General features: G+C 43.4%; 1 protein-coding gene across 1 annotated transcript in view; it reads right to left on the bottom strand.

Moving 5' to 3' along the window:
- Positions 1-18388, bottom strand: part of CELSR2 (cadherin EGF LAG seven-pass G-type receptor 2) — a 132018-nt gene that overhangs the window by 80857 nt on the left and 32773 nt on the right. Inside the window, exon 2 of the mRNA XM_089518291.1 lies at positions 15060-15704. Coding sequence (XP_089374417.1) covers positions 15060-15704 — 645 coding nt within the window. The remainder of the gene's footprint in view (positions 1-15059; positions 15705-18388) is intronic.

The raw sequence follows: 18388 nt of genomic DNA, 5'->3' as shown, positions 1-18388 counted from the left end.
CGGCCTTCCTCTCTTTCTACTTCCCTCCACCTTTCCAAGCATTATTGTTTTTTCTAATGAGTTCTCCGTTCTCATATGTTTGAAATACAACAGGGAGATTTCTGGCTGGATCTGTTCTAGGACCCATTTGCTTGTCTTCTTGGCTGTCCATAGAATCCTCAGCACTCTTCTCCAGCACCACATCTCAAATGAATTGATTTTCTTTGATTGAACTGTGCAGAATTGCAAAACAGATCAGTCCTGAGATTTCCAGGTGCATTAAATCTTCCAATAATCCTTGTCCATTTTTCCTTAGTTGTATACAAAGTAAAATTAAAGAACAATTATCCCTCCTCTTTATTCTCACATCTTTTTAAGCATTTGAAAACCTCAACATGTTCTTCTCCCACTAACCATTTGTTTCTTCACAATGTACATTCTTTCCTTCATGTTTTTCTTTAAACATGACTTAACTATTAGACTTTCTATTGTCTTTTTTAAAAAAAAAATCTCTTGCAAATCCTTTTCCACAATTTTTTCTCCTTTCTATTAAGACCAAGGGACAGAATTCAATCAAAAGAGGCAGGGTTATTGTTAGGGTCACCATGGATTGTACAGAAGACAGTTCTCAATCTGAGGGCACCATCTATTTGAAGTCCATTCCAAATCCAAGACAAGAAGGGATAAAAAGAGTGTGATATTATCCTTCAACAGCATGTTTACAGGAGACAAACTGACAAACAAGTCACTTGGACATAGCCCTACCCACTAAAATACATGTTTGTGTGTATGTTCAAGTAGCCTGTCAACGTATAGCTACCCTATGAATTTCATAGGGTTTTCTTAGGCAAGAAGTACTTAGAGGTGATTTTGCCAGTTCCTTCCTCTGAAATATAGCCTACAGCACCTGATATTCATTGGTGGTCTCCCATCCAAGTACCATCCAGGGCTGACTATGCTTAGCATTCCAAGACCAGGTAGAATTTGGTGCCTTTAAGGGATTTAGACCTGACATAGTGGTTTGAATATTGCACTATGACTCTGGAGACAAGGGTTTGATTCCCTGTTTGGCCCTCAAACCCACTGGGTGATCCTGAGCAAGTCACACTCGCTCAGCCTTAGGAGAAGGCAATGGCAAACCTCCTCTGAACAAATCTTGCCAAGAAACACCCATGGTAGGGTTGCTATAAGTCAGAAATAACTTGAAAACATACAACAACATTCATGCAGTGTATTTTTATTTTAATTACCTTATATACTCGACTGTAAGTCAATCTCATGTATAAATTGAGGGCAGATTTGGGGGGCAAAATTATGTTTTTTATATGACCCATGGATAAATTGAGAGTAAGACTAAGGATCTAAAGGATGAAACAAAGGAAGACAATGCCAAAGAACTTACAAAATTGCAGAAGGCATAACTGTGTTCCCATTGAAGAATGGATGGATGAGAGTAGAGGAGGGTCAGTGCTTCCAGGACAGATCATATAGTTGCCTTTCACCAGGGGTTGGTTTCTATTTTTGTGAGAGTTAAAGTACAGTACTTAACCTTGCCCCGTGGATAAGTCGACTCAGATTTTTGGATCAATTTTTTGACTAAAATGTTTAGACTTATACATGAATATACACAGTATAGTAATTCTAAATTTGCCTCCCTACATAAAATCTAACATATGTAGATTGCATGGAAAAAATACTACTCTTCTGTCCACATTTTGGCAATGTATTTCCTCTGTAGCAATGTTTAAAATAATTACCCTAGTTGCTATGAATGAAGGCAACCAGTTTCCATCAGCAAGGATATGTCTTTCACAGGGCCTTGCACTTGTTCTAAACATGCAGAATACATTGCCTGTGAATGTGGTGGAGTCTCCTTTTGTAGAGGTTTTTAAACAGAGGCTGTCAGGAGTGCTTTCACTGTGTGTTCCTGCATGGTAGACAGGGGTTGGACTGGCTAACCCGTGTGATATCTTCCAAACCTATGACTCTATGATTACTTAGGGACTCAACAGACGGGGAGAAAGGGGCGGTGACATGCCGCTCCTTTCTGCCCCTGACATAGGCCGCAGCTACCAAATGGTGTGGCCTCTGGGAGCCCTAAAAAGAACCCGTGTGCGGGGCGCCATTGGTGTGCTCGCGCACGCTGATGACACCTGTGGACGTCATCATTGCGTGCCCCGTTTGTACAGGGGCACACCAAGATGGCACCTCTGGTACATGGTAGGGCTCAGGAGCATGCAAACACTCCGCTCTCCCAAACCCTAAAATCAGCGCAAAACCCAGGCCGGCACAATCCGGGCCTTAGTTGTTAAGTCTTGGGATCTGCTCCCAAACAAATGCACAGAGGACTACAAGGTGAATTCCAGATCTAAAATTCATACTTCAAAGAGAAGTTGCTGTGATAAAGGATAAGAGAATCCTCATGTTTTCATCCAACCTTTGGTGGCAAAGACTGACAAATGAACACATTGACATCCACTTCAAAATCTTTATTTAGATGCATCTAATGCACTTAAGGTATCAGATACCATCTGTCTATGGAAGCTAAACAGGGCTAGCTCTGGTTAATACTTGGATGGGAGACTGCCAATGAATACCAGATGCTGTAGGCTATATTTGAAAGGAAGGAACTGGCAAAAACCTTTCTGGGTATTTCTTACCTAAGACAATCCTCTGAAATTCATGGGGTCATCATAAGACCATAAGTCCAAGCAACCTGAAGTCACAAACACATAGAAGCTAACAGTATTGAAACCCTCAGACTCTAGAGGGGTAGGAAACCTGGGGTCCTCCAGATGTCCTGGGCCATCCTTCAACCCCAATTCTAGACCCAGTTTTTCTTGAGTTTTGTCTGTCTTATTTTTGTTCTTATTTTTGCTGTTGCAGTTTTGAGACAACCAGAATTAGACTTTTGATCACTGTTTTATATCCCACTGATGTGGTCCACTGCCTATTCCCAGACATAGCCAACCCTAGCCTAAACACACAAACAAAGAAACACTGCAGTGATGACACTAGTGCAACCCACTTTACATTAGGATATAGCCCACCTGTAGGATGACCTTCTGTTACTTAAAGACCAGTGCCCAAGTAGGTTCATGTTAACATCAAATTCTTTGCCCACCATTTGATTGTTCTACCAAATTTGATTGTTGTACCAAAAAGTGACCAGCACTGTGTCAGCTACCATAGTCTAGGTGTGTTGATTGTATGTATGTAGACACCACTGTATAGAATAACTGTAGTGCTCATGTAAAAAATAATAATCACTTGGCCCTGTTGGAATCAGTGGAGCATATTCCTACACAGATGTGCTTAGGCCTCCAGCCAAAGTTATGAAATCTCTTCAGCATTCATTCTGAATTGGAAGCACTTGAATTGACAGTTCTAAAGGTTTCTGGTTATGTGAGGCAACAAGACTTTGTTTGCAGACACAGCATCTGGTTCCCGATCTAAAATCTCCTGGTGCACTTGTGAAAGTAGCTTAACAGAAAATTATTTCTGCTGCTATATTCATCCCAAAAGCCCTTCCTTAGATTCTAGGGATACTCTGCAAGGAAGGAAGGAAGGAAGGAAGGAAGGAAGGAAGGAAGGAAGGAAGGAAGGACATGAATATGTAATGGAGCTGTTACAAAAACCCACAATAATTAGAATAAAAGTTTGTGTCATATATTGTATATGATATGAGAGTGTTCAGCAAGTAGAGATCCAATGGTCAAATGCAGTGTGTGGAAGGGAGAGATTGGCTCATTCTCTCCCCTTCTTTCTTGACACTGCTTTCTCATAAAACTAGTTGCTAGCCAGGATACAGAGATGGAATTATTATGTGGTGTGAAGTTTTCCTGCAATATTGACCTCAACATATTTCATGGGAAAGGTCCCTCAATAGCTAACGGCTGAAGAATGGAGTGCTACATACCTCTCCAGTGTTAGATGATTGTGTATAAATCTTTAGGTGTTGTAGTTACCACCAGAGTGTGTATACTACAGTTACATTGGCAGTGCCAGCTCAGCCACTCCCCTTACAAAAGGACAACTGATTTCACTAGCATTACCAGTTCAAGCCTATCACAAGCCCTGAGATTTCAAGGCCAAAATCTAAGACATGGGTGTGATCCTTGTCATGTCACAGGAGGTAGGCTGTGGTCATCTTACAAGGGTGAAGTTATAAGGGACGGTCAGCCACAGATAAGCATCAGCCACAGCCACACAGAGTATGTGTCAGGATCTGAGTCCCTCAAAGTTCTTGCCATGCTTATTAGTCAATTAGGCTTTGCCCATTTTATTTCATGTTACTGGATGTTGAGATATGTCATGCTGGTGGGTGCTGGCTGAAAGGGAATGGTTATCCTTGTGATGGCTAACAAACAGGAGTACTGGGAACTGCCATGGTCAACTCCATGAGAATGCAAAAGAAATCAACTGGTTGATCTGGGAAAAGAAATGTTTTGCTTTTATAACAAATGGGGTTTGAGCATATGAAAAAGTTTGCTTTGCTTTGTGCTTTTACTACAATGTGTAACTGAATTGCCTCAGTCCTAACAACATTGTCATACTGTGAAGTGCTTTCGTTTGTAAATTAAGCTTGCTGTTAGACACTGAAATTTGGTTCTCTGAGCTAAAGTCAGCCAGTACATGACAGTATTCTATTCAAATAAAACCCACCACATCTAACAAATGATAGATATATAGATATACACACACATGTATCATCAAGGCAGAGCTCTCACTCTTGGGGTTTCTCCATCTTGCCCAGAGACGAATGGCCAGGCCCAGATCTGGGGACCCTGTTGCCCACCAAGCTGTGCCCACCTGTTTCAGCCTCATCTCCCATTTATCTCCCAAACCTCCTCCAAGATGCTGCTTTGCAATGCAAGTTAAAAGACTGCTTATGTAATTGAGATGCCTGTAGGAGGAAATTTTGTGTCATTTTCTTCAGGCGGCATGTGTGAACATGATGCACAGCAGAGGAACAAGCTGAGAAAAGCACAGAAAAGAAACTGGGCATAAGGTGAGATGATAATCTCTATTTCTAATCAGGAAGCAGGTACTATTTATCATAATACAATATAAGCTTGAGGGCTTGTGAAAAATACATGATTTAGTCTGTAAAAAGGACTATACTAGACAACAAGTGGAATACAGTACAGTTGGCTCTCTGTATCCACAGATTTTTTATCCATTGATTCAACCATCCAGTTTGCAAATATTCTATATATATTCCAAAAAGCAAACCTTGATTTTGCCATTTTGTATATGGGACACCATTTTACTATACCATTGTATTTAATAGCACTTGAACATCCATGGATTTTTACATCCATGGGGGGTTTTAGAACCAAAACCCAGTAAGATCCCAAGAGCCCATTGAACATAATTGCATATCAGTTTATATTTTTGAACTAGAAGCAGCAGTAGGGCTCAATATGAACAGGCTGGGCAGGGGGGGTCATCCAACCCTTCCCCATGTTGTGATCTCACGGGCAATAGCCTGCCAAGGCTGTTCTTTTCTTAAAGAGACAAGCTATCCTTGGCAACAAAGAGTCATTTTATAATATGGCCAGTGGCTTGAGAAATACTCATAAGATTTTGTTTAGACAGTAGCTTAGAAGCTTAATTGTATTGCTCTGGCTATTGTCTATGGCAAAAACATTCTGGTAAAGTATGGAGGCTCTCCACCAAAGCAGCAGTCATGGTTACAAGTGCTCCCTGATGCACAAAAGGAAGGGACTTTCTAGAGGGTGCTCTGATTTCTTTTAACTGTAGTTTTCAAAACTGCTTTTTATTGTCTTTTAAGTAGAAAAGATCCTAAAGACTAAAGATCTACAGCTGAACAGTGAAGTGAGAATCATCCAAGCCACTGTACTTGCTATTGCTGTGTTTTAAATAGTTTTCATATTGTTAATAACTTAATTCTATTTTAACGTTGACCTTCTGCATGTTTTTAATGATGTTGTCATCACTGTAATTGGAAGCTACCTTACAAAGGAGGAAATGATAGACATAAATAAGGCCTATTATTATTATTATTATTATTATTATTATTATTATTATTATTATTATTCAGCGCAACACCTCCCCCCTGAACCCCCAATGCTTCCTGCTTGAAGGCATGAATAGGCTTCCTTTGCTTTTCTCTCTCATGGCACATTCTTCGGTGGCATCCCATTCTCTGTCCAGGCCCTTTCCCTCCTCCAGCCCCTTCCTCACACCCCTACACACATCTCGCCTACCAACCCACCCCTCCCCACCTCCAACCCTGTGAGGATTTTTCTGAATAGAAGATTTATTCCCAGCCTCTTTCTGGTTCCCTCACCCTAGTGACCAGCTTCAGTTGCCAAGGAAACCAATGTTCTCCCATAGCGCCCCTCCCCAATCTTGAGCAGACAAAGCCCCTCTTCCCCTTCCCCTTCCCCCCATGCTGTCTGCCTCCGCTTCCCCCTCCACCTGCACAGAGAGAGTCAGCCTCCAAAGAGGGAACACATAACACTAGAAATAAAGAGCAACACTGGGGATATGGGACTGGGAGGCATGGGGAGGGGGCGCTAGGTCAACTAGTGAGGTTCATTTGAGCTTCTCCTCTCTGCCCAGGCAATATATTTTGGAATTCCCCTTATAAATTGGGCAAAGGAGCATCTCTACTGCCTTTGCAGAGGCCTAGCAATCTGATTATAGACAAAAAAATTAACATGTGCTTTATAGACTATAGCAAAGCATTTGACTACATAGATCACGGAAAACTACTGATGGCTCTTAAGGACATGGGAGTGCAACTACACTTGATAGTCCTGCTGAGAAATCTGTACTCAGGACAAGAGGCTGCAGTCCAAATTGAATACGGAGATACAGAATGGTTTCCAATTGGCAAAGGGGTCAGACAAGGCTGCATGCTATCAGCCTACTTGTTCAACTTATATGCAGAATATATACTGCAGAGACCAGGCTTAGACTCAGAAAGAGAAGGAGTAAAGACAGGAGGAAGGAATATCAACAATCTAAGATATATGCTGATGACACCATACTACTAGCAGGAAACATCACAGGCTTGGAACAATTATTAAAGATCAAAGAAGAAAGGCGGGCTTAATGCTGAACATAAAGAACACAGAAACAATGACCACAGAGAACTTACACACATTCAACCTAGACAATGAGGAAATCAAAATAGTACAAGAGTTCCCAAAGCTTGGATCAAACATCAGAGTGGAGACAGCAGCCAAGAAATCAGAAGAAGACTAGGAATGGGAAGGGCGGCCATGAAACAGCTAGAAAAGATCCTAAAGAGTAAAGATATACCACTCAACACTAAAGTTTGATTAATTCAAGCCACTGCATTCCCCATCACCATGTACAGGTGTGAGAGCATATAAGAAGAAAAGCAACTCATTTGAGATGTGGCGCTGGAGAGGAATGCTAAGGATACTGTGGACAGCCAAAAAGACAAACAAATGGGTCCTTGAACAGAACAGACCTGAACTCTCCCTGAAAGCCAAAATGATCAAACTGTGACTATCGTACTTTGGCCACATAATGAGAATGCACGACTCATTAGAAAAGGCAATATTGCTAGAAAAGATAGAGGGTAACAGAAAGAGAGGAAGGCAGCATGCCAGATGGATGGACTGTATTAGGGAGGTCATGGGCATGAATCTGCAGGAACTAGGCAGATCAGCAGAGGACAGGGAGGCTTGGAGATGTCTCATCCACAGGGTCACCATGAGCTGGGGTCGACTCAAGGACAGTTAACAACAGCAACAAGCAATCTGCCTTCCTCTGCACCCCAAGTGTGTGCAGCAGGGTGTAGTTATGAGAGAGGGGCAAAGGGGGAGGCAATGAGAAATATGTCTCCCCACAAATGAAATTTTCCCTCAGTCCCCAAATTTCTAGCATTGCAGAGTGTGAGACATCCAAAGTTCATTCACACCTAGACATTTTATACTTGCTGTGGTCACATTCCCTTGGTGACTTTGCCTCCCCTTTTCTCTGGAGCCCTAAACTCTATCGATAAATGCTCTGAAATTTGGGGATTGAAGGAAAATTTCATTGGGAGTGGACTGAATTCTTATTTGGCACCAATATCCTCATCACCCACCCATGTACACCCACAGCTACACCCCAAGGGATTTCTTTTTTTCTAGGGAACCTCTTAGTGTCCTTTCTACTAAAAAGTCCCTCATGATGTCCTTGATGATTTGGGTTCCTCACTTAGAAGACATGGTGCCACTTATTGAGACTGCCAGAAGGAGCATTCCTTAGAGATGGGCAGGAGTATTCAGGAACAGGGTTGTGTTTGGGTTGAGAAACACAGAAGCATGGATCATGCCCTATCGCCGGTCATCACTCTGATTGGATTGAACAATTTTTTAAATATTGGATTCTGCCAACTCCCATGCATTATGTATAACAATGAGAGTTGTTATGAGAACACTGCAGCCTAAAAGTAATTTCAGTTAACATTAGTGGCAACGGTACCAGAACTGCTATGCTCAATGTTAGCTGGAACTCCTCAGCAACACAACACAGACTAAGTGCCACCATTATAATGGGTCTTGGGTGCGGCAGCACGGCAGCACGCACCATTCACTTTTATCTAATGGAAGGGGGGGTCCGAACCCCAAGGACCCCCCCCCCGGTTATGTCCCTGTGTTGGAGAGAGCCATATTGGGAAAGAAAAGGGCCAGAAAGGAAGTTAAGTAAGCAGATTCCATCATCTCATTGCTCAGATCTACAGCTTCCCCAATATGATTTTGTTTCAAGTAAGGGAAAGTGATAGATGAGAGCGTCCAAAGTCTGGCATCAGCCAGAATGTTGAGAATCACATTCCTAGGAAAAAACAACAAGCAAAATGCCACTGAAGTGAATAGATGATCAATGAAATAATGTAACAGCCAGCTGGTGGCAAACTGACAAAGTTGGAACTGGAAGTGTAAGAATATACTTTCTGCATAAAAGCCTACCTTTTGCTACAAATAATTATTTCTTTGATCTCATTTTATTTATACTAAACCCTTCTCTCAATATGGGACCCACCCACCTAGGCTAAAATGCACTCTCTTCCCCCCCTTATAGCTCTCTCTCCTTAAACATCCAGGCACTATTTCTAAACACTTATCCCACAGATCACCCGCCCAGATGATCTTTCACCCGTCTCCTCTATTATTCATTTATTTTCTCTCTTTATTTCCTTTTCCTTCTCATTAGTCTTCTTCTTCCTTTATTAAAATGCTCAGTTGACTATTCCCTCTACTCATTCTCCTGCCCACCCTCTCCATTTATTTATTTACTATATTTATTATATTTATTTGTATCCCGCTCTTTTCCCAGGACTGGGACTCACCTTTGTGCTCCCTCTCTCTCTTTCCCTCTCTGCATTTTTGGGATGCAGAGGGAAGCTGTAACCTTGCCTTAAATGTTGTTTTTCCTATTCCATAGAGCTATCTACAAACCCGGTAGAGAAATTAATATGGTACTTCAACATGGCTGCAGCTTCCTCTTTTCTGGTTAAAGAATTCTGCCATCTAGTGACTAAAGATGGTGCTGCAGGTTCAAGTAACTAATATTAATTAATCCATTAAAAATAACTAAGGAGCAGCGAGACGCCAATCCTTTCCTAGCTGGATCAGGGCTGCGGCAACTTCACGCTGCGGCCTCAATCCGGCCTTTCAAAGGTGCAAAAAGGAGCCACAAAAAAGGCTTGAAAGGGCGCCATAGCCGCGTTGCCTCGGCTATATGACGCTCCTTTGGCACTGTGTTGTATGGACGCAGCGCCCGAGGAGCACCATGATGCCATACGCTGTGTGGAGTGGCGTGCAGTGTCAGGGCAGCCTGGGGAGGGGAGTTGGACATGCATCGTGAGGACGCTACGCCCTGACTCAGCCCCCATGCCAACCTTAATGGCTTGTGTGTAGAGGGCCTAAGATATACATCCCTAGAATCCACTTAATATGGATGCCAAGCTGCGGGTGTCTAGATTTCAGTCTTGGAGCTATGATAGAGACAAAGAAACAGAAAGATTCTTTTATTAGTATAGATGCTGGAGAGTTTATAACTAATATTTTCAGTTTCAAGAAGGAATGCTCAAATAGGCCTACATAAATAAAACATATTAATAACAAACAACAAGTTCCCTTACAGCCTTACATGAAGACAGAGTAAGTCATTACTCTCTACTGGTATAAACTGTAGCCCAATTGACATCAATATGGCCTTACTTGGAGCCTGTTAAGCAAAAGCTTTAGATCAAATCATAGTTGGCAAACTGCTGCTTATAGTTTTGAGGCCTTACAAAAGAACCTGGAAAACTACAGTCTTTTAGATCAGTTAATCCCAAGGAAATTACGCTATGCCTCAAATGACTTGATGGAGAGGGTACAAGGGAAAGCCAACTGATTGAATGGGTGAGCCAGATGATGTGGGGGAGCAAGCGTGGGAGAAGGGGATTTTAGTCTAGATGATTATTATGGAGAAAGAGGATATGGGATTTTTGAACAGACAAGATGGTGAGGATTAGTACCAAAGCTGGAGTTGCTGTTGGAGCTGGGTGTGTAGTCAGACCAGCAGCTGAAGTCCAGTTTCCCTTTCTGCTTCATTTGCCTAGTGTGGATAGAAGGGTCATCCCTGCAAGTTTTATGGGAAAAATTGTTTCTCAGATTTTAAAAATGAACCTTTAAAACACAGAATCAAATGCAACCATGACACCTGACACTGATACCTATGGAATTTGGCTGCATTCACACCTGTAGAATGTGCCTTTTCTGTTGAACTCGTGGCCAGAGCATATGAGGACCACTTTCTAGCTGACTTTCTGAAGGAAGAGAAATGATGACAATCTATCTTCCTGTCTCAGATATTCTGGCCTTTCCCCCTCAAACCCTTGAGCCAGTGGATTTGCCCCCTTTTCTGGTTTTAGAGCAAGAGTGGGCAAAGAATAGCTCAAATTCCACATATGGCCCCAAGGATATTTGGGGGGGATTTGCACCCATACAAAAATTATTCTAGTTATGTCCCAGCAGCTTCTGGGGGCACACTGATCCAACTCAGCATGCCCCCCACCCCTTTGGCCTCTTTGGGTTTGTTTTAGACAAGGATTGGGATTCAAAATCAGAAATAACAGAAAGTCACCTGCGTTTGGCAGGGGGAAGCCTCTCTGGACAGAAAAGAAAGGAAAAGAAAAAACTGCCATGTGGGGATAAAAAAGGTGAAAATATTGGGAAGGGGTTGGCCCTCCAGCCTCTTAGGGGAGCTGATGCAGCTCCAGCCTGGAAGTCAGCCATTCTTGTCTACATCACAGAAAGACAACCACTGATAGTGCAAGATAGAAAGTGACTGGGTGAAAGTAACGTCTCAGTTTGCAAATAAAAGTAGCCGCATGTGACTACCATGGGCCTGGATACATTTTTAACATTATATGTCACCACTCCAAAGTAAATGTCTAGCTCAGTTTGCAAATAACATGAAATAAATAACCTACTCTACATGAGGAAGTGTGCTGCCATAGCCCCTTTGTAAAATGCATGCTTTGTATGTCTGTTGTTGTTACTTGCCATCAAATCAGCATTGACTTATGGTGATACTATCAATGAAAGACCTCTAAGAGTGCCAGTCATCAGCTGCCCTGCTCAGGTCTTGCAAACTCAGGAACAGAACAAAAAACTGGAGCATGTATTCACAGCAAAAGAGTAAAAGGAAGCAAAGTTCCACATGCTGTGTGATGGTCCACAAACTTTATCTTAAAAAACCCAATGCGTTTCAGCCTTGTCACCAATTAGCTTTTTTCAGGGGTTATTACCAGAAATTTCTGGAGTTGCACTCTGTACCCTCAACAAAGTGGACACTCTGAATATTGCCTTCCTCCTAATACTCAGTGTTCACTTTGGGCTTTATCACATGCAACTTTTAAGCCACAGTTCCCACAGGAAGGAAATGGCATCAGCAACACTGATTGCACAACACCACTTCCATCCCTTAGCTGCCCAGTCCCTGACCTGTGTCTTTTCATTCATGGAGGAAAGCAGTGAATTAAATGCAACTTCTTTGCAAACTTGCAAATCACTAACCAGACTGAACCAATGTGGCAAAGCCATGTCCAACTCAGGTGTATGTGAACTTAACTTCAGAGTGGCTTGAGAAAAAGCAGTTTCATTGTAAATACACATAGCCATGTGGCAGGAGATGCACAATTTGTTTCTATTTTTGCTTACTGTCACTCTTTTCTTCTGGCATTTTGAGGTTAACAGACACAAGTTTAAGGCCTGTATTAATAAAAATTAATTAAGGCGTGGGACAGACCGCCCCAAAAGGTGGCTTTTTTTCCTCCAGAGGGACGCTGCAGCCGCCAAACCGCATGGCATCCATCCACAGTAAAAAGAACCCAGAGAAACTGGGTTCTTTTTATGCTGCCGGGAGGATGTAACAAGTACACCAATGGTGTACTCGTTACATAAGCGACACACAGCAACGTGTGGATGCTGCGTGTTGCTTACATCAAAATGGCTGCACCCGTATGGATGGAATGCCGCCATTACTACACCACCAGTGCATACTAGGGTTAGGGATCGTGCAGTTGGTGCGCAGTCCCTAACCCTAAAATCGGCACATTTGACTCGTCTGTTCCAGGCCAAAAGTAATGTCAGAAGGAGCCTTCAGTCTCTAGATTAGTCAACTCCATTCCAACTCCATTGACCAATCAGGACAAGCAGTTATATGGGGTGGGGTGGGGTGGGGTGGGGAACCAATAATGGAAACTTCAAGTTCTGAAGATTCCAAGCATGAAGCCCAAAGGAAAGAGAGACACAAGCAGTGAGACACATGCAAACCCACACTGGACTAGTTTCCTGTTACTTTTATCTCACAGTAATATGTGAGAGGTCAAGAGAGGAAAACAGCTTAATGTCCTTACTGGGAAAGCTATCAGTGAATCAGTAGTGAGCCTGCCATTGTCCAGACTTTTGTGAAGAGAAATTTGCCTGAGCTGAAGCACAAACAACAGGCCATTCATATTCTGACCACTGCATCTGTTGTATCACCAATACAACAGAGCAGCAGGAATCAAATAGCAATACCACCTCAGCACCAAGCCAGGCTCTTCTATGCTAAGCATGCTAGTCACAGAGAACAGTTTTCCATTCCAGTTAGCATTACAGCATCAAGGAGAGATCATCTATCTCCCTAAGATACAAAGCAGAGACCCATCCAAGGAAAACTTGCTGCTCTTTTTTCAAAGTGTTCCTATGTAGCCCAACACTATACACCAGAACACATTCAACATCCAATTGCCCAAAGAAAACTAACCTCACCCCACCTTAAGAGAAGTCCGCATGCTCTTGTGCAAACCAGAGTAAAGCAAGTAATTCCACCAGAAACACAGACATTGGCACAGAACACAAAAGGAAAAGAGAGACAGGTGAAAGAATTGCTCTTTATCGTCTACAATTTCACATGATTACTGCCTGCAGATATGAAGACAAGCCTCAAAGCACATGGTGTACATCTGGAAGCTGGAAGGTGTATGGGTGGGGCTGCATATCACTACTTCTAATGGCCAGGTGATGACCAGCACATACTGTGCCATACTACCAAGTGGACCTTTGAAGGTCCTCAGTCATGAAGCACATCATGAGGCAGGCACTGGGCAAAATTGCAATCTTCAACCTAACAGATCACACTGAGCATAACTGAGCTATGAGTGTTTTTTGAAAAGCAGCTGTGCACTAAAAGAAACTACAGAGATCACAAAGACAATACGTCCAGGCAGCATGTCCTTACTGGCCATTTGGAGGGGACCCTCCAAAAAGGGTAGTATGTGCAAGTTTTTGAAATAATCAGAATTCCTCCTCAGGTAAGTGCTTCAGAGAAAAGGAAATGAGTTCATATTCAAGTCATTATATCTGCACAATATTCTGAAACTGCAACCATAGAAGCCACAGGAAGCAGATTTTTAATAGCTCTCCCCCCCAGTACCCCTAGAAGTAGGCCACATGAAACAATAAATGAATAATTACACCACACTAGGACAGGGGTCGGCAACCTCCGGCCCATGGGCCAGATGCAGCCTGCGGAGGCCTGCCGACTGGCCCCTGGCTGCGGTTGCCGCTGCCACGACAACCACCCGTCACGGCTTTTCGCCGCTCTGGGCGCCGCCATTTTGGGCGGCAAAATGGCAGCGCCCATAGCGGCCTCTGGGGCTATGGGTGCCGCCATTTTGCCGCCCAAAGCGGCGAAAAGCCGTGACGGGTGGCTGCGGTGGCAGCAGCAGCGGGCCTCTAGGAGGCCCTTTGCCGTCTCTGGGGCCGTCCAGGAGGGCTCCGAGGGCGGCAGGGGGCCCCTGGGGGTCTTTGCCGTCACTGGGGCCCTCCATGAGGGCTCCGATGGCAGCAGGGGGCCTCTGGGAGGCCCGTTGCCATCGCTGCGGCCCTCCAGGGGGCCCTCCAGCGCTGGCGGCCCCCACCAGCTTTTTTGCCGGTCTCTGACGGGGCCTGGGGCCCCGTCAGGGGCCAGCAAAGATGGGGAGGCCTGGCCCCTGGAGGGTGGAAGCTCCGCCCCCGGCATGCAGCCCCGCCCCTGGAGGGTGGAAGCTCCACCCCCAGCACACGGCCCCACCCTGGAGGGTGGAAGCTCCACCCCCGGCACGTGGCCCCGCCCCGGAGGGTTGAAGCTCCACCCCCGGCTTCAGCCCCCAGTCACCTGAGGGACAGCAACCCGGCCCCCGGCTCAAAAAGGTTGCCTTCCCCTGCACTAGGACTTCATTTGACCACCTATAGACCTTCCCTCATTCATTCCATCTCAGGACATCATGAAGACAATATAACTTCAAAATTAAGTCAGTTTTCTTTTTCCTTTCAGTACCCCACCTCAACATGTTTTTTAATGACATCTTTCCTGAAGGACGTATCTGGAACCCTCAGAAGGCCTTACACTTTTTTGGGCCATTTTGGCCACAATAATAATAACGTTATTAGTGACACTGATACGCATTCTTCAAATAAATGAGGTAAAGATTTCAGATGTCCAGAGAAGTGTCAGTAGAACACACTAGACAGCTCCCTCCTCTGATTAGCATTTTTCTGCCAACCAACACTCACCAGTGTAGCCCTCTTGACACTCGCAGGTATATCCTCCTTCACGGCTTCGGCAGTGTCCATTGTTGCCACAGGGGTTAGAATAACAGAGGTCAATCTCAGTCTCACAGTAGTCTCCAGTGAAGCCAAGTGGGCAACGACAACGCAGACCATTGACAGGGTGGATAGGACGGAAAAGAATGGTGTCAGAGGCAATGAAGGGCGCCGAGCTGTCAAACTTCAGCACTGAAACACAGCGCATGTAATTCTCACAGGGCTCCCGCAAGCAAATGTTGTCGTCAAAGGGCAGAACTCTTTGCTCTGAAATGGCAGCCAAAAGTGTGCGATTGAGGTACAGCCGCTCCTGCAGGTCCTCTGAAGGAATATAGCGTCCCCCATGGACCCCATCTGGCAACAATACTGACAAGCTGACGTTGAGGATCTGAGCAGCCTGCACATCTGTGTCATTCTGGATGTTGAAAAGGACAACGTGGTCACGGGGAGCAGACAGTACCATTGCCACCCCTTCAAGGAAGAGGGCCAGCAGTGGTGAAAGGAAACGCTCCTGAGACATGTTCTCCAGACGCAGGGTGATACTGTTAGTCAGCATCTCATCCGTGATGACGGTCACCTGGAGTGTGCATTGAGCAGCCACACTATGGATTCCATCTGCAGAAAGGCAGGAGAGAACAAGTTAAATACTGATTTTATAATACAAGGAAGAGAAGGGTGTAGAGGCCAGTTTGTAGAAGCAACATCCAAGTGTATGCCTCCTATGGAAGGAGTAGGAATGAACAGACTTGGCTTCCATTAAAATGGAGTAGGAGATGCATAAACAGACTGAGTGCTCTTCCCTTGGTAGAAGAGAAAACTGGGATAAACAGTTCCCTGATCTCAACCTGGCTATCCCTGGACCATTATGAATTAAATGACTTGACGGCACACAACAACAACAAACACCCTTCAACAAAAAAGGAGGCGACTAAGTCTAGATAGTCACTACAGATCAATTTCCAAAGGGTGAATGTGTTGCAACAGAAACAACAATGAGTCCTGGCCATAAAGACTAATGTATTTATTATAATGTAAGTTTTTATAGAAACACTCCATCACATGTGCAAAGTGTTGTGCAGAACTACAAGTAAGAATACAATATACATCGCTGTGCACAGAGGTGGGAAAATTGTCAACAGTGAAGTGAATGGGAAATTAAATGAAGACTTGCATCATTAATAAGCCAACCTCTGTATTATTGGGGCACCAATAAACAAAATAAAATATTCTCAGAATCCTCAGGCAATTGTGCATCTCAGCAGCATGTTTGCCACATTTATTCAAACACTTCAGTGCCCTTTGAACATTCCAGGAATGCCTCCAGAGAAAACTGTGCTGGCCCATCTTTAGTTGTATCACATGATCCAATTCTTTTAAAAAACAAACAAAATGTAATATAAGGAATCAACTAATACCAACTTCCCTGAAGAGTAACTTTCAAGGAGTATAGCACCTTTCACTCTTTGCAACCACAGTACACCGATTTGCTACTTGTTCATCACTATTTTATACTGTTAGCCATTCATGCCTGCAAGTAGAGGGCTCACACTTCTTCACTTGTGTTCCATACATTTCTCACTGTCTAATTCTTGCTATTGTGACCTGCTCCCATTATCCAACTGCCATCTCATTAATGAGACTCCTCCTGCTAGAGGAACTGAGGGGCCCCTATCTTCTGCAAGAGGTCAGAATCATTAATAAGATGGCTAAGGGAGAGGGCACAGAAGCAGTTTTCTCAGAGCAACTCTATGGCAGAGCATGAAACAGAACTTCAAAGTATTTTCACTGTTTGCAGCCCAAACCTTCATAAGACATCTGTATTTCGACTTTTCTTTTGGTCTAGCCTGAGATCCACTTATGGATCAGAAACTCTACTGGTTGTGCCACTGAATTACCTTTATTGGAATATAGACAAAAGAAATATGACCCTGTTGTTTCACCAGAGCTAGCTGGCTATACTGTCAAATCATGATATTCTTCTGTACCAATGAATATCTGTATGCTGGGTATAGGTGGCACTACATGGCTAAAGGTTCAATTCTGCCAGGTGGCAATTTCACAAAATATCATTACTCCAAAGAATTTTCCACCGCAGGGGGTGGGGAGAGCTATGTTAACCTGCTACAGTAAAAGTAACAAAGAGTCTTGATGTGTCTCAAAGATAACAGTTTATTTGGTATAAAACATGTTAATCTTCAGGGTGCCACAGAACTCTGTGGTTCATGACTTCAAGGAATGAGATGAGATGTGCTGATTACAACTTCTTTTCTCTCAGTGAGGTATCAGAATTCCTGAACAGCTTCTGGGAAGCAGTGATTCCTCATGCTAACAAGCAGTGAGAATTTTATTCCAGTTTGTTTTTCATTAGAACTTCTTGTTTCAATTCTAATTTTTATTAGACTTGGCAAACTCCAAATTGGGATAGTAAGAATTTGAGATTTTAAAATTTCAAATGTGGGAGCAACAAAAACAAAAATATTCAGGGCTCTGAGTGACTAATTCTTGAAAGTATGGGTTCAAATTCCTTTGTATTCAACCATGTAAGTAATAAGTCTTGTTAGTATTGCCACCTGTTGGTTTTTTTTCTGAGAGGTTCCTCATCTTTAACATCCAAGAGCCAACACAGTGTAGTCGTTCGACCATTGGATTACAACTTTGGTGAACAGGGTTCAAATACCCACTAGGCAATGAAAACCCACTGGGGGATCTTGGGCAGGTCACACTCTCACAGCCTCAGAAGAAGGCAAAGAGACCCCTCCCAACAAATCTTGCCAAGAAAACCCCATGAAGGATTCAACTTAGGGATGCTACAAATTAGGAATGATTTGAAGGCACACAACAACAATGGCAAATAGACACAACACGGACTTCTCCCTGCCATGGATGGCCATATCATTTTATTTTGTCTGGTACAATGGGGGTGAATTTTCTTTGAGGTCATTTTTGAACAATTTACAATGGGTTCAAAATATGTACTTGGAAAGAGAAATCACTTCTTATGTTAAAAAATCAAGCAGCACAAACAGGTTTGCCCATTACCAGCAATGTTGGGCAAAAAGCCAAAAAAGAAAATGAAAATGAAATTTACTCCACATAGGACTTAATCACACAGGGCAAATTGCGTGAAAATCGTTCGATCACGATTAACGTTTTCACACACATCACGATTAAAGAGCCATTGTCCTGGGAATAAACAGGCAATAAACAGCAACAAATCATTCACAGGATTTGTTGCTGTTTATTGCCTGTTTATTCCCAGGATATTGGCACTTTAATAACAATGTCGTGTGAAAATGTTA

The sequence above is a fragment of the Sceloporus occidentalis genome, unplaced genomic scaffold, assembly GCF_023333645.1.
Source record: "Sceloporus occidentalis isolate IW3139 unplaced genomic scaffold, rSceOcc1.0.p SCAF_3, whole genome shotgun sequence".
NCBI lineage: Eukaryota > Metazoa > Chordata > Lepidosauria > Squamata > Phrynosomatidae > Sceloporus > Sceloporus occidentalis.
The sequence above is the reverse complement of the archived record's forward strand: the minus strand, read 5'-3'. Positions and strand labels throughout refer to the sequence as shown.